We start from the raw sequence: 19,197 nt of genomic DNA, 5'->3' as shown, positions 1-19,197 counted from the left end.
TGCCAGGCTGCCACTCACCACAGGGACACCCTCCACAAAGCCCTTCCCACCCATGATGCCTCCAGGCACCGAAAAGAGTGCAAAGGTGACCCTGGCCCCTCAACTCAAGACATGAACAGGAACCCACCCACGACGGGCAGGGAGCCCAGTGGTAGCTGTGGTCAACAGCCAGCCCTCGGACTCCAGACCCTTTCTTAATCCCCAATTCATCACATTCATTTCTCCCTGGAAAAGGCTCTCTCCAGCATGCTGGCAAGCGAGGACACAGGCAGAAGCTGCCCTCCCCAGCCCAGCTACACAGTCTAATCCACCTAGAATGGATCCTGCCTGATGCCTGTACAAGGGCATCCAAATCTTAAGCTGTCTACAGAGGACATTGGTCCCACAATGGCCCCAAGATGGTATGTCTGAGTCTTAACTCTGGTACCTGTGAAAGCGATGTGGAAAAAGGGTCCCTGGGCTTCCCAGGCGGCACTAGTGGTAAAGAACCCATCTGCCAATGCAGGAGACATAAGACACGAGGGTTTGATCCCTGGAAAGATCCCCTGGAGGAGGGCATGGCAACCCACTCTAGTATTCTTGCCTGGAGAATCCCATGGACAGAGGAGCCTGGTGGACATGACTGAAGTGACTTAGCATGCATGCTTAGCACACAGATGGACTCAGAGTAGACTCTCAAGGTGACACCATCCTCGATGAGGGCGGGCCCTGAACCCAGACATGTGTCCTCATAAGACACAAAAAAGGAGATGACAGAGAAGCCATGTGAAGATGGAAGGGTGCACCCACGAGCCAAGGACGCCGAGGATTCTCGTCGCTGGAGCTGGGAGAGGGGCCTGGATGAGACCTTTCCTCGGAGTCTCCAGAAGGAACCAGTGCCGCCCACACCTGACTTCCGGCCTCTAGACCCGGAAGAGAGCACATTTCTATCGCCTGAAGCGCCCCCTGGTCCGGGGCACTTGGCAGCCGCAGAAGGAGGACCCAGAACAGGTCTTTCAGCTCCCACGGCCTCTCCATTCAGCCTCCTCAGCCTCTGTTGATGCGGAAGCCACATCCCGCAGGGGCTCACCAGCTCTGGCAGGGCACACGGGCGCCCTGGAATTGGACAGGCTGGCGGGAAGGCCCTTTCCCCTCTCGGCCTGCGCCAGCCGCCAGCTCAACTCCGGCCCTTCACAGCTGCCAATGCCTTGGCCCAGTGACCGGTTCCTGCTGCTGGCTGCCACCCCCACCCAGCCGCTGAGCCTCCCCACCCCATCTTCCTGGGGCAGGGCCACCTGGGACGTCCAGCATCCCGGGACTTCCCCACTCGCACCTGTTGCTTCACTGTCCTCAGTCAGGGCACCCTGTTCACTCCCAACAGAGTTCCCATCAAGTCAATGAGTTCAATTGGCTAAGGTGGGTTCATTACCCGTGTTCCCCCCCACCCCCCTGCCAACAGAGAAGGGTCCTGGGTGACGGCTCTCAGGGTCAAGGAGCTGCCTGAGAGAAGAGACCCTGGTAGGCATCGTGGGACAGCCACGTAGCAACTTCTGCTTCAAGAAACTCCTCTCTACAGAGCAAAACCACAGCAAATGTTACAAGGAGCCACTTCTTAACTTGGGGCCTCTTCCCACTCCGGCCATCTCCCAGTTGGTTCCCCCGGCTCTGGCGACACTGGGGTCATTCCAGGCCAACTCTAACAATCACCCTAAGACACTGCACTTCCTTCTTTCCATAGTAAAATTAAAAGTTAGGGGAACGTGAGTGCATTCAGACCCATCTGTCCTCCCCCTCTGAGACCAACTGTGAGCTCTACTCTGCAGAAAGAGGAGAGACAGAACGCGGCCGAAGCTACACGCACGGAGATGTGGGCAGACAGGCGAAGAACAGCCTGACTGGGGTGGCGACTTGGGAGGGGGGCGGTGAACCCAGGCTTCCCGAAAGGCCGAAGAAGAGGGCCAAGGTGCAGCCCTGCCTGCAGGGGACCAGAGGGGACAGAGGACCTTTCTGGCCTCCGTGGGTCAAAGGTTCCCTGACGAATGGCAGCCGAGGAGGGCAGGAGGCAGCCCCTGAGAGGAAACTGAGTTCAAAACCTGAATCACCAGGCTGCAGCTCCGAGGGCCCTTTAATGCACACACCCCTCCCCCGCTGCCCCAGATGCCCCAAGGGGGTCCTGTCCTGCACAGAGGACTGAGGAGCTGCTTCCAGGTTGGAGCACCGCCCCTCCGCCCACCAGAGGGTCCCATGCAGGGCTGTTCCCTGGGTGCTCCCCCAGCCCCACCCCTGACCATGGAGCAAGAATCACCCCGTCCACAAAGAGCCCGCGAACAAGCTGGCTTGCTCACAGCCGTCTGTGACCGCGCCGATTCTTCCCCGCGACTGGGCGGGGGGCAGAGCAGGACCCGGAGACCCCTGGTCAGTCTCAGCTCCGTGGCACCGGGCTGTCAAGGCGGTGGTCGCTGTGATGGCTCCTCCTGGCGAAGCTCCAAGTTCCCTTCTCTGTTCTCAGCCCAGAGGGGGTCAGCTGTTCCCCAACCAGCGGGCAGAGGAATCACCCGCTGACTACAGCAGGAAATGGTAGAAACGCTTAAAAAATGCAACAACAACAACAAAATCCTAATACCAGGGTCTGCTGGGCCCAGGTGGAGCCTCCATTAATCACACCAGAGGGACAGATGGAGCTCTGCACGTCTCTGGGCTGTGGCCTGGGGGCGGCAGCTGGGTGCTGCCCAGGCCCATATGAGCTCCGGCCTAATTACAGGGGACAGTGACCTGAGGAGCAGAGTTCAGGCCCCGGTCAGGGCAGCACCCAGGAGTCCAGCTGCTCCCCCAGGCCTCCCAAGGAATGGAGTGGGTCACAGCACATGACCCCAGACTGGCTGAGCTGGGCTGGGCAAGAGGAAAGTGTCTCAGTGATCGCAAAGCCCTACAGGCTCCAACGCTGATTCGCGGGTTCAGGACAACCTGGTCTCTACACTCAAGGACGGGGTGAGCAGGCCGGGGGTACGGTTGGCAGAGAAGGAGGAGTCCGGAAAACCAGAAGGAGGAAGTGGGTTTGTAGAGTGAGACAGGACACAGCTGGACCCGGAGAAGATTCTGGAAGGGGCTCCCAGGGGCTGCCCAGCTGTTCCAAAGAGCCCTGGTGGGGGCTGAGTGAGGCCGCCTCCAGGACTCCCCTCTGAAGGCCTTACTGGGCACTCACCAGAGACAGCAAGCTCCTGGCTAATGCCACACAATAATCTGGAACTTGGAGAGAACCTTGTGGCTCAGTGGTAAAGAATCTGTGTGCAGTTCTGGGAGGCCCAGATTCGACCCCTGAGTCGGGAATATCCCCTGGAGGAGGAAATGACAACCCACTCCAGTATTCTTGCCTGGAAAAATCCATGGACAGAGGAGCCTGGTGGGGCTGCAAAGAGTCAGACACGACTGCGCAACTAACACTTTTCACTTTCACTGAAGACCTAAAGCAAGCCGGGCACAGCCTCCAGGCTGGGCTACACTGTTGGGCAGAGGATCAGGAATGGGATGCCATCACCCTCTGGGGACACAGATGAGGAGTCTGAGACCCAGGGAGGCCTTCGATCACTCAAAGTCATGCCATTAAGCCCATCTAAGCCTGGTCTCTAGATCCACACCCAGACACTCTGCTGCCCCTAAGGTCGGCCACTGCATGGGGCAAGATCGGTGGGTGTTCTAACTCCCAGAAGCTGTGCACGTTCCCTTGTTTGGAAAGAGGGTCTTTGAAGATGTAATTAAGAGCCTTGAGAGGGACTTCCCTGGTGGCCCAGTGGCTAAGACTCCATGGTCCCAATGCCAAGGGGCCCAAATTCAATCCCTGGCAGGGAACTAGATCCCACATGTCACAGCTAAATATCCTATGAGCTGCAACTAAATAAATAAATAAGTATTAAATAAATAAATATATATATATATAAATAAGAGCCTCGAGATGAGATCACCCTGGATTTAGGGAGGAATCTGCCTGCCAATGCAGGAGACGCAAGAGATGTGGGTTCGAGCCGTGGATCAGGAAGATCCCCTGGAAGAGGAAATGGTAACCCACTCCAGTATCCTTGCCTGGAGAATCCCATGGATAGAGGAGCCTGGCAGGCTACAGTCCATAAGGTCTCCAAGAGTTGGATATGATTGAGCGCGCAAAATCTGAGTGAGGGTCCCGCCTAAGAGCAGAGACAGAGAGACAGGGAGCAGACTGGACGGATGCTTCCACCAGCCAGGGCACCAAGGTCGGCGGGACCCCACAGAATCTGGAGGAAAGGCTGAGCAGAAGGAACCAGCCCGGCCCACACCATGAATTTGGACTTTCTGGGCTCAGAACCCTGTGTTAAGCCCCCAGCCTGCGGTCTCTACTGTGGCCACGGGACACCTACACGTTCCCTCTGACTCCCAGTCTCTTGCTGGTCTTTGCACCCCGCCTCCCTGAGCTAACCATGCAGCTGTTCTGTTCTTCTGTGGCTCTGTCCGGGGGCCGCCCAGCCCAGGTTATCAGGCAAGCACCTGCTTATTCTTTTCTCTTTACATTTGTTCTTTGAGCCTCTAAGTGTTTTCTGGCCGATACACGCTTAGGGAAAAGCCTCCCTAAGGACCGAACGGACCTGTCTTCTGAGCAGGGTGGACACTGTACCCTGGGCATCCTTGGAGGTGACCAGCCTTAAATGTGACCCCTAAGGCATCCTCCTGTCCCCTGCACTTTCTTCTCAAAAGAGCCAGCCCACAGTTGCAGGTGGGCAGATCAAGTACCCTCAGCCCTTCACAAAGCCGCACCCTCAAAATAGACAACTTCTCAAGTCTGCTTCTGGCCTGCGGGAGAGGTAAAAAATGAGAGCTGTACAGTGAACTCCAAACCCTCCGTGCCAGAGACCGCTCTGGGAGACCTACCCCACCCCCACCACCCAGCACCACCACCTCCACTGGCTCAGCCTGATAACCTCTGACCTGCCTGCCGGCCATGCAGGGCCCAGGCTGCCAATCGTACCTCCCTGATTCCCACCCTAAGAAGCCCCCAGAAAGCCAGGCCCTTCCAGCCACCAGCGGCGGGGACCAAGCGGCAAGGAGAGGGAGAGGGCCCTCTCATACACACACCAAGAAACTTCCCAGGTCCCCTACATCACCAGAGACACAACCTACCCAGCCTGAAAGCCCCTCGGTTGGGGGAGGTCCAGAGCAGCAGAGAGAAAGCACCTCCAGGAAACAGAGCTGCAGGCAGGAGTAATTCCTTTCTTAACTAAAAATGGAGAATTTCAGCCAAGTTGTCCTCAGCAGAACTGCTGGGTGTAGGAGAGTCTGGGAGGGTAGGGGGATCTGTGCAGATGACCCAGAGCTGGGGGCTGCCGGACGATGCATGGAGTTGTCACAAGTCACCTCTACACACCAACTGAGCTAGGCAGCTGACCCCTCTAGCCTCAGCACGCTGGTCTCTTCCAGCTGGGACACCCAATGACCCCATAAGGGCGACCTTGGGGGCTGCCACCAGCTCCAAGTTTCTCTCATCACTCCTGCAACCACAGGCTCAGTGATTCCGAACACTTAGCAGAGCTGGAGAGGCCGGGAGAGGCCACCTCCCCTCCTAGTCTAAGGTCGAGGACTGAGGCTGCGGCCACAGTCCTCTGCAGCCGAACATGCAGCTGCCGGTGCTGTCTGTAGAACTGGCCCATAGCCTGCGTGTTTGGGCTTCATTCCACTCAGCACTCCAACCTACAGCCGGAAAGAATCAGCGGGACCCAGGGGTCCTGGCTCGGCCACCATCAGCCAAAGGAATGGGCACTTTGAGTCTCTCAAACTGGGGTGGGAAGTTGCATTGGGTGAGTTTTCTTTTTGACAATGAACCTTAAAAAAATAATATCTATTGCTCTTTTCCTTACTCTAAAAGCAATACAGAAAGTGTATGTGCAATGCAGAAAATCTGCAAAACATAAGCACTATCAATATTCTGGCAAACATCTTTCCAATCTTTTCACTGCACGCATATTTGTAAAGCAGGCTCACGGAGAGACACAGCCTTGGGTCTTTCTCCTGCAGCATCAGGTAGCCTGCATCGCCGTATATTCTTGCATTCGTTCTCCAATTCCTTTGTGGTTCTAAAGTTCTGGTTCCAGATCACTCTCAGCTCTAGCTGACAATCAGAATCATTTCCAGAGCTTGTTAGAAGACAGATTACTGGTCCTCGCTTCCTACAGCTCCTGTCAGGAGGGCTGGGTGGGCCTGGCACCCCGAGACTGTCTGAGGAGAAAGTGAGCAAAGACCTCTGCCCTCCGGTGGGCTCACAAGCCTCCTCTCCATCCCCCTCCTGGGAATCCTACAAGAATGACATCTCGGCATCCAACCCTCCCGGCATCCAACCCTCCCGGAGGCAGCCCCAGCCCGCGGCTCCGCCCGCCCCACTGTCCCCCGAAGGCACCCAAGATCTCTGTTCAGCTTCAGTAGCCACCACTCAGCCCCTAAGCCGGTCACAAACCAAAGGAAACACTTGGGCACTGCTAAGGCAGAGCCCCATGGGATGAGGGAGCGTGTCAGTCAAGGCCCCCAGATCTGCCCAGGGCCCCTAGCAGTATCCCCTTAGAGAAGATTAAGAGGGACCTCCCTGGCGGTCCAGTGGTTAAGACTTTGCCTTCCAATACAGGAGGTGCAAGTTCAACCCCTGGTCAGGGGGCTAAGATCCCACATACCTCCCGGCCAAAAAATAAAACCATAAAACAGAAGCAATATTGTAACAAACTCAATAAAGACTTTAAAAATGGTCCAGATCAAAAAAAAAAACAAAGAGAGAGAGAAGGTCGAAGCCGCCCAGGGCCTCCATACTAACTCATCTGCTCCAGGAACCAGGCAGAGAGAGGCCCAGTGCTGGCGTCCAGGGTCCCAGCCAGCCTCCCTTCCCCTCGACTCCCAGAACAGCCATCATGTTCCTCCCAAAAGACCGTCACCATCCTGCAGGCAGGAGCCAAGCTCATCCGTCCACATTGGGCCCTGCTGCAGAGTGTATTCCCCTAAATTCACAGGTTGAATGCTATCCCTCAAGGTGATGGGGCCTTAGAGGTAGAGCTTTTGGGGGTGATGAGGTCTTGAGGGTGGAGCCCTTGTGATGGGATTAGCACTCTTCTAAAAGAGACCCCAGAGAGCTCTCTCTCCCCTTTTGCCCTGTATCAGCACGGTGAGAATATGCTGTCTGTGAACCAGGAAGCCACCGCCAGATAATGAATCTGCCGGTGTCTTGACCTTGGATGTCCAGCCTCCAGAACTGAGAGAACTAAATGTATGCTATGCAAGCCCCCCGGTCTGTGGTCTTTTTGTTACTAAGACGAGGGCCTGGGAACAAGCCTCGTGTGACTTATGAGCCTCTAAGAAATGCTTGTTGCCTTAAATCTTTAACTCATCGTTTACTGGTGCTCACCACACACCAGGCACAACCCTAAGGGCTCATTCACCTCCCAAGACCTTCAGATGAGCTATTTCCCTCTCATCCCCATTTTACAGATGGGAAACCGAGGCACAGAGAGGCGAACAACCAGCCCAACATCCCAGCACACGTGAAGTGAAGTCAGACTGAGCCAGCATGCTAAACCATCACACCATGCTACCTCCACACCCCACCCCGCCCCCTAAAAGCCAGACTCTCAGTAACAGTACAGCACCCGCTACATGCCACATCAGCATGGCACCTGTATTGTGCTAAGCCTCAGACTCACACCTGCAGGATGAACCCTGTGATTCCAGCGTCACTAACGTGGTCACCAAGCTGGAAAGAGATGAGGCCAGGATATGAACACAGGCAGCCTCTGCCAGACCCCAAGCTCTGGCCCCCCACTGCTAGGTAGACTGCGATTTCCATTCCGGCCCGGCAGGGTCAGCCCAGGGAGGCGGCCCAGGCGAGAACCGGGGTGTAGTGCACCAGAATCTCCCTTCCAGTGTGGCCTCGGGCTACCTGTGACCTTCATGACTTGCCCACCTTGCTGGGTTCCAGGAGGACCAAGAGCCCTTGAATACAGAGTGCCCAGCCTGGGGCCTGGCGTGTCGAAGGTGCTCAAGACAGAGATGGTTACGAAGAACAAGAACCAACGCTATCAGAGGAAGTGCCTGTGAGTGAAAGGGGAACAGCTAGAAGAGCCAGGACTTGGATCAGAGAACAAAAAATTCAGGAGGGAGGCTGGAGTCCAACAGCTGACTCCGGGGCAGCTGCTTGCAGGAGCCTGGCTCCATCACGTAAATATTCAGAGAGATGCAAATATCTGAGCACCCCTTCCAGCCCAGCTTCATGGGGAGGCTGCAGCCAGGGCAGGGGCAAGGTTTCCCCCCTCACCAGTGTCCCCACCCCTCCCCCAGCTGCCCCCAAACTCCTCTACCTGGGCAGGAGCTGGGGTGGGGACAGCCACCAGGAGGGAGGGGACACAGCCCCATCTGCCACCTCTCCTCTGCACAGGGCCTGGAAAGGGGTGAATGAATGAGTGCCTTCCCCATCTCTCCCCCTCCTCATTGCTTCTTTTGTAGTTTAGCAGGAAAGTAGAGCAGCCCCTCCAGAGGTCTTTCTGATGGAATCCCGGAGGGAAAAGCTCGCCACTCCAGACCCACCACCCTCACTACAGAAACACATCACGTGCCCCTCTTCCACATGGACTATATGCACCACCCAAGTCTTTCCCCGCAATCTGACCAGGAGAAAAGCTGGAGCCTGGAGCTCCTCCACACCCCGACCTATGTCTGCAGGAACAGCCCCCTCCCATACCCTCCGCCTGAATGCCAAGGGTACTTGTGCCAGATGTGGGCATAACACGGTCTTCCAAACCAACTACACGCAGGCAGAAATTGCAACAGGAGGCAGCCAGCACCATCTGTCTGGAGACCCTGCCTGGTAAACTCCTACCCAGGACTCTGCTTGGTGTCCCTTCCTCCAGGAAGCCTTCCTGAACCTACCCCTCTCCTGGGCTCATGCCTGGAGCCCCAGAATGGAGAACAGAACTAGTACTTAGCTGGCGCCCACAGTTTACTGTTGAGTAAACAAACGAATGAGCTGGCTGCCTCTCCCATCCCGGCCATCCTCCTCCCAGCCCACCAGACACAGAAAGATTCTAGCACTTACTTCATTTTTGAACTGAAGGCTAAAAAAAAAAAAAAAAAAAACCCCAAACACAGTTTCTTTACAGAGCACTCCTCCCCTGACTTGTGATGGGGGACAGAAGGCAGGGGACAGCGGAAAAGGCCGCCCCTCCGGGCCTGGGATGGAGCCAGGAAAACTTGTATGCTTTTACTGTAGATGATATCGGCCTCCAGGGACTCAGGGCAGGGGCCTGGCCTGCCCCTCAGAGGGAAACTGCCCACCCACGTGGAAAGGAGGGCCCGAGAGCCCTGCTGGGGGCTGGCTTTCTGCACCCAGGGAGGGGCCAGCCAGGCTCCAGGCTGAGGTCCTGCCTAGGAGAGTCTGGAGAACCGTCAGGCTGCTGGCCACCGACGGTCAGAACCAGAAACTTCTCCATCTCACCGAAGACGGGGGAGGGAAGAAGGTGAGGTGGCCAGAATCTGGGCCACTCTGCCTGGGACACCACTCCTTCTTCCCGCCAAAATTAAAAAAAAAAAAATAAAAGAGAGAACATTCCATAGGTGAACTTCCCGCAGGCAGAGAGGGGGTGGTCGGTGTTCCAGTGTCTCCCTTCCCATTCCCACGGGATCCTCAGCCACAGCCTCCCACACGGAGGTGCCTGGGACCCCCAGGCCTTGCCCCAGGGGACAGTCAAAGCCCACGGCCAGAGGAGCCATCAGCCTGCACTTCTCAAAAGGCAGGGGAGGGCTGTGGGTTTGACAACTAGAAAGCTGTACTAGAAACTCAGAGGAAGTCCTTTGACTGGTCATAAAAGACCAGACACCGGCTGCAAAGAGCTCACAGTTCCAACCCCTCCTTGTACAAGTGAGGGAAAAACCAGCCCCAGAAACTCCCAACTCAGACTTGCTAAGACCCAGGTGGCAAGACAAACTCAACTCCCTATCCCTGCCCCATCCCCAGAAATAGCCACGTAAGGGCCCCCCAGGGGGTGCCCCTGCTTCCCCTATTTGTACCCAGGGGGACCTCCATCAAACCCCTAGCCATATAGTCCCTCAGAGGCTGCAGTAACCAGCAGACGTGTGGGGGGCTGGGGGTAAGGAGCCAGTCACCTCTCCTGCCTCCCTTCCCCCATCCCACCTGGACCCCCCTGGAGGTGTTTGAAGGCAGGGCTCCTGGTCTTGGGGACAGAGACACGGCAAGCTCTAAGCCATGCATGGGGAGGGCACGCTAATGTGTACAAGGCCAGGTCCCTCGATTTTCTTAATTTTGCATCTCGGGGTAGAGATGGGTTCCCCAGATGGCCCGGAGACTGGGAGCAGAAAAGGCTGGAGACTGCGGGGCTCAGTATTCCAGGAGGGACTGTCAGACTCAGAAATCTGAGAGAGAGGGTCAACAGAGAAAAAGCACACGACACAAAAAAGAAAGAGGCAGGTTGCCCAGAATGGGAGAAATAACTGCAAATGAAACAACTGACAAAGGATTAATTTCCAAAACACACAAGCAACTCAGCAGCTCAATATCAGAAAAATAAACAACCCAATCAATAAAATGGGCAGAAGATCTGAACAGACATTTCTCCAAAGAAGACATACAGATGTCTAATAAACATGTGAAAAAATGCTCAATGTCATTATTGTTAGAGAAATGCACATCAAAATTATTAACACAATGAAGTATCACCTTATTCTAGTCAGAATGGACATTATCAACAACAACAAAAAAACCTACAAACAATAAATACTGGAGAGGATGTGGAGAAAAGGGAACCCTGTTGCACTATAGATGGGAATGTAAACTGATACAGCCACTATGGAGAATAGTAAAGAGGTTTCTTTAAAAACCAGGACAAGAACTACCATCATTCAGTTTAGTCGCTCAGTCGTGTCCGACTCTCTGCGACCCCATGAACCGCAGCACGCCAGGCCTCCCTGTCCATCACCAACTCCCGGAATCCACCCAAACCCATGTCCATCGAGTCAGTGATGCCATCCAGCCATCTCATCCTCTGTCGTCCCCCTCTCTGCATGTCCTCAATCCTTCCCAGTATCAGGGTCTTTTCAAATGAACTATCATATGACCCTGCAATCCCACTACTGGGCATATACCCTTAGAAAACCACAACACGAAAAGACACATGTATCCCAGTGTTCACTGTAGCACTGTTTACAATAGCCAGGACCCAGAAGCAACCTAGATGTCCATCGACAGGTGAATGGATAAAGAAGTTGTCTATATATTTGAGATATACAGTGGAATATTACATAGCCATAAAAGGGATGAATTTGAGTCAGTTCTAGTGAGGTGGATGAAACTAGAGCCTGTTATACAGAGTGAAATAAGTCAGGAAGAGAAAAACAAATATTGTCTATTAACACATAGATGATGGGATCTAGAAAAATAGTACTGATGAGCCTATTAGTATGGCAATAATAGAAATGCAAACAGAGAGAGCAGACTTGTGGCCACAGAGGGGGGAAGGAAAGGGGGGGATGGATTGAGAGAAGAGCATTGAAACATGTACATTACCATGGGTAGCTAATGGAACTTGCTGTACAACACAGGGAGCTCAACCTGGTGCCGTGACAACCTCGAGGGGTGGGCTGGGCTGGGCTGGGAGGCGGAGGGGAGGTTCAAGGGGAAGGGGACATGCGCTTGCCTACGGCTGATTCACGCTGATGTAAGGCAGAAGCCAACACAACACTGTAGAGCAACTGTCTTCCAATTAAAAATAACTTTTTTAAAAAAGAAAGAGGCAGGTTGCGCCTCATTCCCGGGCTCCTCACCTCCCCTGCAACCCCACTCTGTGCTACGGGGGGGAGGCACTCGCTGTGTATATTCTCCAATCGCATGGAGGCCATTCTCTTGTCCCTCTGCCTAAATTTCAGGGCATTGGCAGCACTTTAAAAACTGACAACAAACTTGAAGTGTCCAGACCGTCTCCTGGTCTAGGCTGAACGGAGCCTTCGGGCTCTGTCCAGACCAAATTAAACAGCCGGAGCCCAGAGATGCCCCCAGAACCGGGGGGTGTCTAGGGACCAACCGCTGAGTCTGTTTGGCCAGAAAAATTACAAATCCTCAGTCTTCTGGGACCGGGTTCCACAGACTTCCAGCCCGTTTCATCTCATAAGCAACTCAGCCTCCAAATTTGGGAAAAACCAAGAGGAGGTTGGAAAGACAGCTGCTGTTTGACCACGTTTCCTCGGTGGTGCCGCCAAGAGAAAGCAAAGGAACTTGCTTCCCGGCTGGGCTTCTGGGATGAACCCAGGAAATGACATCCTCCGGGGGGCCTTGACTTCTGATAAATCTCTCCCGAGAGCCCCCTAGCTTGTCCAGCACCCCTTACCCTCTACCCTAGCCCTCCATTCTAAACACACCACCAGACCTTTGAAGGTCTACACCATGACCCACTGCTACCTGCCCTTGGGGACTCCAAGTCCATCAGAAGCACCTGGTCTGGCCTGGCAGGAAGGTGGGACTCCTGGGTTTGGGGGCCACCACGGATCCCTTGAGCCTGGCCCCCAGGTCCTTGTTGTTGACCTATGGTCCTGTCTGTACCCCAAGGAGCCTTCTATTAGCACCCAGCCCACCCCCAGCACAATGAGTGAGGGGCATTCAGCTGGTAAACAGGCAGTGGCGGGGGGAGGATAATGGTGACGCCTGAACTGAACTGTGGTAGGGGACTCCATCTCTGAATGTGACATTACCCTGACTGCCGGACATTCAAGGAGAAAAAGAAGGCAAGGCCCCATTCTGCTCGGCCAGCACCAGGATGAGGGCTGTAGCACTCCCTTAGGGACCTGCCAAGGCCATGCCAAGGCCACGGTCACCAGGCTGAGAGGTCTCCAGCCCTGCAGGGTGAGCGTGCCATCTGCCTTTGGCAACGTCACGTCACAAACAGGCCACAAGGCCACCTGCTTCCACCGGCTGGACAGTCTCGCTCACAAACATGGCCTGAGCAAGTACACCCACTGTGTGTCCACCCACCATGTTTCGGGCCCAGGGATGTCCATGGCTGCCACTGAGCCTGGGGGCTCGAGCTCCAGGGGGCTCCTTTCTCCAGACATGGAGGCTCCAGCCCATGCCCATCTGCTTCCCACATTGGCCCAAGGGTGCAGGGCTAACCAGCCCCAGGGGGTGAGCTCGAGGCACCCAGCTCTGGCCTCCAAGCCCCGGCTTCTCCACACTGGGCCCAGAGGGGACGATGCACCAAGTTCCAGATTTGCAACACAATCGGGAGTAGCATAGGGCTGCTGGTCAAGGAGGATGTCGCGGTCAGCAACCCCCATCCCTGACACCAGCTCCCGGTTCCGACTCTCTTTCAGGAAGGCTGGCAGCCAGCAGAGGCATGGGCAAGCAGCCCGACCCCACTGTCTTCAAAGCCAGGTCGTACAGCATATGCCTGTGTCGTCGTCTGCAGGGGGGCCCATAGTCCACCCATCTGGGATGCTCCGGGGTGGGGGGAGACTGGGATGACCTCCCCAGTGAAGGAACCCTGCAGAAGCCCACCTGACCCGAGTCTCCAAGTTCTGCCTGGGAGACAGCGTGACACCTCCCAGGCCCGGGCAAGGGCTCCTGTGCTGGCCAGTAGCACAAGTATCTGCTCTGCATCTTCTGTGCTGACCATGGTATACAGCCTCACTCACCACCACTCCCCCAAACCACTCGGGGACCCAACAGACCCTTGCACCCCTTCCCTTCCATCACCCAGATTCCTGCATTTAGGTATCCACACCCACCTGATTCGGCAAATACCTGACTCCCACCTCAAGCCCCAACAGCAGCAGCACCCACCATACTCCCAGGAACAGGAACCAGGCTCAGGCTGTTGGCTATCTCCCCAAGATGATCCTTGGACAGAGGCTGTTTATAACCCCACTCAACAGAAGGGGAAACCGAGGCTCACAGGCCAAGACTCCTTCACCACCCAGCTGCCCTACCCATCACTTCCCTCCAAAGGCCCTCCCTCTCCTTCGGCATACAAACTCCACCCACTTGTCCCTTTCAAACCTTCCTACAGTGGGTAGGATTCCATGCGTCCACTGCCAAAGGCCCGGGTTCAATCCCTGCTCAGAAACTAACAGCCCACAGGCTATGCGGTACAGCACCCCCCCCACCCCCACCAAAAAAAAAGACTTCCTGGAAGGATCTGTGTCCTCCAGGAAGCCTTTCCAGATGGACACCCCACAGCACGGGATGTCCCTGCCCAACCCACCTCTCTGGCCCACATCTAAACCTCAGCCCCACTGATGATGGGGACCCTTCTACCACCTGGCACTTCCTCGAAATCAAGACAGAGGGTGAGTCTAGCCCTGGACCCTGGACCCAACAGCACCAGGCCAATGCAGCTGGTGGTGGTCAGACCCATCAGAGAGCCACCCCTCGTAGCCACGAGCAGGTATCAGTGGAGTCCCAGGAAGGCTGGTTCCTTCCATCCAGCGAGTGATCTCACACCACCACGGCGCCTGTCTCTTGCCACCAGGGGAGAACTGTGGGGACGCTGTATTCTCAAGAGGCCTCAAGTCTCGCTGAAAAGCAGGACTCATCACTCAAGAAGCCCAGCGGTATTAATTAGGGGCAGATTCACACCCATCAGCAAGCTAGGCCTTGTCCTCCTGGGAGGAGAGGGGCACCTGGACGCAGCCGTCGAGGGAGCCCTCGTCCAGGAGGCGTCTGGGCTCCCAGACGAGCAGGTGCAACTGCAGGGTCTCGTCTCCCCAGGAGACCCTCTCCCTGCCCGCTGCCTGCTCCATGCTCTGGGACCAGGGCCTGCTCAGGCTCCAGGACCCAGCTGGCAGGGTCCCATAATGAGACGTCAGAGGACAGACGTCAGAGGTTCAGAAGGGCAGACACCTCCTCCAGGTGGGAGAGACGGCTCTGGGACAGGAACTCCTGGGTCCTGGGCCAGATTGCATCTCAACCAACATCAAGGACTTTCAGGATTTTTTCAGCCCATGCAAATCCGGTTACAGCCAACCCTGCTGGGAAAGTAGGCCAACAGCTGGCACTTGGAAGGGCTTTTGTTACACAAAGACCCGAGTTGTAATAGCGTTTGCGATAACAGATTTGGCCTGCCTTCATTAGAGAACACGCCGTCCGACTGCCCTGAACTCCACCAGCCAGGAGCCAGATAGCAGATGGGGTCGCCCTTCCAGCCACCCCATCACACGGGGAGTGACGGGTGCTGAAGCCACCTGCAGCCCATCTTCCAACAGGGGAAATGAAACTTAAAAAAAAGTCAATCCAGTAAAACACAAGATGTTCTTCCTGCCCCTTCATGGGGTCTCCACGGAACCCTGAGATCCTCCTCAGAGGGAGGGCAGGGGCCATCATGTGAGAGGTTCACACCCACGGAGGACACTGCCCCCCCACCCAGCAGTCCCCAGGGGAGACCTGAATCCACAGACACTTCCAAAATAGGAGACAGGCTGCATCTCCACGCCACCTCGGTGATGGCTGTGAAGCTTAACAACCTCACCCTCAGTCCTCCAGGGTAGGTAAGGGGATGAGCAGAAACAGGAGGGTGAAAAGAGAAGAGTGTTCCCCAGGGAAGGGAGAGGCATGTGCCCAGGATATAGGGTGTCAGCAGAATTTAACTAGGGGTATCCACTCCACAACCCCCCCAACACACACACACCTCCACTGGGACAGCTTTCTGACTGCCCTTCAGGGCCTGCTACTTTGGCCTGGATACTGCCATTGCCCCAAACCTCCAGGGAACACCCCAACAGAGCCAATGGGACCCAGTTGTAGGACTCCAGTCTGCTCTGGTTGAAAGTCACCCCCAGCAACCGCCGTGGCTCAGAACTCTCCAGCCTTTGGTGGTGGCCCCTGGGGCCTCAATCTTTAGCCACCAACATATGCAGCTGTCGAGGAGCCAGGATTTCCTCCCACCCCTCTGACCCTACCTTGCAGAAACTGAGATATCAAGCGGGCAGCCCAGGCAGAGGCCCCCCACCAGCCCCACGGAAACAGACCAGCGCTCCTCCGGCTCCAGTCTCGGCCACTCCAGCCGCCTCCCCAGGATGGTCTGGGCTCCCGGTGGGCAGGCACACCTGGTCCTCCGTGACCTTGCTCGTCTGACTGTCACGAGCTGGCCTCTCTCATGCCCCAGCCCTAATAGGCCAGCTCATTCCGGCCTCCCCTACTCAGCTCACTGTCCCTGGCCCGAGCGGGCTCCTCCTCCTGCCTGCAACCAGATTTCCGCCTCCTCCACCACCACGACGTTTCTCTGTCCTGGCTCTGCCAGCCAGTATCACCCACAGTTGCTCCGGGTCAGATACCCTCCTCCTGCCCTGATCTCTCCTTCCCACGTCTGTCTGTCCAAGGCTGTCACTCTCAACACCCAACTCCACTCCAAGTTTCAGGGGCTCCTGGGGAGGCTGCCTTTCTGGTCTCCAAGCTGGCCATGTGTACAGAGCGCACACACGTACACATACACACAACCAACGTGCACGCGAGAGGCTCTAACTCGCCTGCCTTCAGTGCATGAGTCTGCGGGGTACACAGTGGGGAGGCTGCCACACACCAGGAACCAGAGGGTCCAGGCTCCGCTCCCTCAGTGAGAAATTCCCCCCTGAAAGCGCAAGCACGGGGCTGCCAACCACCACACCAGGATGGTCTCAATGAGGCCATTGTCTCCACCAGATGAGAGGGTTGAGAAGCTGCCTGAGAAGCAGCTGCCGAGGCTGCTGGCATCTCCAGATGGGGCACTTCGGGAGAGGATGGAGTTGCACGCGGGCCCCAAGTCAGAGGCGCCAACAACCTCCGGGGCATGTACTGTGACAGAGCGCGGACCCCTAAACCTCCTCCTCCTCCGGCTGCCTCGGGGCTCCTGACCTCCTGCTTTCATGTCCGGGACCGCAAGCCAACCTAACTCGCACAGGCCTCAGGAGAAAAGTACACAGCACAGGACCTGAAGCAGGCAGCCATGTCCAGGTCGACCAGTTCTCCCACTCAGACTCTTGGGCATGAAACATCTAGAAGTGCTTTCCTCCTCCAGCAGTGGCTGGGGACAAGCTGAAGGCAAAACAGACTCAGGGAGACCTCGATTATGAGCACACATCCCAAAAGGTCGGGACAAGCCATCACAGCTCTGTAGACCAGAACTCCTCTTAGTGCTCAGCGTCACAGTCAGAAAAGTGCTCCAACCAGAGAGCCAGCCCCCAGCAGGCACGTCCCTTGCACAAGGCAAGCCAGAGCTGGACCCCACCCCCTCCTGTCTCTCCACCCCCTGCTAAGCCAGTCCAGGCCCGGCCCAGAATTATAGCTGTTGGGGCTCTGCCTGGGGTCCAGCCAGGCTCTGGTCCCCAGAAGTGCCCCTGCAAACGGAGCTGACCCCAAGTGGGCCAAGTGCCCAGCTGGGCTCTGGGGCCCCAGACCCCAGCCTTGACTCTGCCCTGAGGACCAGCCTGGCACCTGGACTTTTGTTCACTCCTTTCAACCCAGCCTTCCCAGGTCGGGGCCCACCAGAAGGGTCTGCCCAAAGGCTGCCTGGGAGCCCCTCTGAGGGGCGGGGGCTCCAGATCTCAGCAGAGACAGACCCGCCCCTCCGAAATCTGGCCCCGAAGTGCTGGAGACTATTGTGTGAGCTTCCCTTCCGACTGCTTTATTCACTCCCCGGGAGGCAGGACGCAGAGCCACCGGCAGGCAGGAGGGCGCACGAAAGCTACGCACATACACGAGCCCAGGAGCTGGACGTCCTACCGCATCCGGCGGGAGAAGCTCTCCACGTCCCCTCACACTTTTCTAAACCCCGGAGGGAGGAGGAGATCAACACGCGCTCCCTACCGGCAAGCAGGGCCCCCTCCCCGCTACCGCCGGAATCTGGGAGGCAGCTGACGACGTCCCCAGGCCCGGATGGGGGCAATGGGACGCGCCTCCGCCCCCGCCTTCTAGACTCGCCGCGGCCTGGACCGTGTCCCCTCGGGTGCCTCCCCAGCCCGGATTCTCTGCTCAGCCCCGGCCCCGAAACTGATGTAGGCGAAGGGGTGGGAGGCGGCTGTCCTGCGGGCGGGACGCGGGGGACGGGTAACTAACTCCCCCAACCCGCCCCAAGGACCAGGCCCCCGAGGCCGACGGGGAGAGCGCAACGGAGAGGATTGAAGGACAAGCCGGGAGGGAAACTGCGCGCCCGGGTCCTTCGAGGACGAGCCCTCGAGGAGACTCGTCGCTCGACAAACACAAACAACAATAAAAGGAAGGAAACCCGGCGGCAGCGCGCAGGGCGAGCGCGGAGGCCAGCAAGGGCGCGCGGTCCCCGCGTCCCCCTAACGGGGTCCACCTTGAAGGCGACGCGGGCGCGGGGCGGGGTGGGGGGAGCCGCGGCGAGAGGGCGCCCCATCGGGGTCCTGCCTCCCCGTCCGTGCCCCCGTCTCGCGCAGGGGTCCTCCCCGAGGAGCCCCCTGGCGTGCGGTGGGCGGCCAGCACCCACCTTCGAAGTCCGAAATAATCCCGTCCAGCTGCGCATTGACCGCGGGGTCGGACATGGTGGCTCTGGCGCGGCGCGGCGCGCTGAGGGCGGCAGCGAGAAGGCGCCCCGGGCCGGCCCCGGCCCTGCGCGTTGGCTGGGGGGGCGGGCCGCCCGCGCTCCCGCCGTGCAGAGTTGGCCGCCGGAGCCCCTCGGCCCCCGGGCTCCGCTGAATGAATGGGGGAGGCAGGCGAGCGCCGTCGCTCCCGGCTCCCCGCGCCCCCGCCCCGCCCCGCCCCCGCCTCCCGGGCGGATCAGGTTCCCCGCACCCGGGGCCCGGCCTCCCCGTCTCGCACTGGCTGCTCCGCCCGCCTGTCAAGGCCGGGCCTGGGCGGGGGATGGGGTGGCGGGGTGGAGGTGGCGGGGGAGTTGGGGCCCGAGCAGCGGCCGCGGGGATCGGCCGAGTCCTGGGCGCCCGACCCGAGAGCCCCCCTCTTCTCGCCGCCTGGCCCGCGCCCAGGGGACGGCGACGGACGCGGCCCCGGCGCCCTCTCCACCCCCTCGGAGGCCCCGCGGTGGCCAGATGTGGGCGGATGTGGAGGCCGGGCGGCGGCGCGGGGGCGGCGCCGGGGTTGGGGGGGAAGAGATTCCTCCCCTTCCCTGGGGTGCAGGGATCCTTCTGCGGGAGGTTTTATTTACGAAGCCAAACAAAGTTCGCCGCCGCCTTCGCGCGCTCAGCGCCCGCAAGGGTTAAGCGTTCGGGCCG

The 19,197-nt window shown here is 57.7% G+C and overlaps 1 protein-coding gene across 4 annotated transcripts in view; it reads right to left on the bottom strand.

Moving 5' to 3' along the window:
- Window positions 1–19,197, bottom strand: part of SEPTIN9 (septin 9) — a 178,406-nt gene that overhangs the window by 89,236 nt on the left and 69,973 nt on the right. The window contains exon 1 of one of the 4 annotated variants that reach the window (XM_025279582.3): window positions 18,456–19,110. The exons of the other annotated variants lie outside the window; for them this stretch is intronic. Coding sequence (XP_025135367.1) covers window positions 18,456–18,510 — 55 coding nt within the window. The 5' untranslated portion in view covers window positions 18,511–19,110. Of the gene's footprint in view, window positions 1–18,455; window positions 19,111–19,197 lie in introns of those variants that run through there. 4 annotated transcript variants of the gene reach the window in all.

Source organism: Bubalus bubalis, chromosome 3 (assembly GCF_019923935.1).
Source record: "Bubalus bubalis isolate 160015118507 breed Murrah chromosome 3, NDDB_SH_1, whole genome shotgun sequence".
Classification (NCBI taxonomy): domain Eukaryota; kingdom Metazoa; phylum Chordata; class Mammalia; order Artiodactyla; family Bovidae; genus Bubalus; species Bubalus bubalis.
The sequence above is the reverse complement of the archived record's forward strand: the minus strand, read 5'-3'. Positions and strand labels throughout refer to the sequence as shown.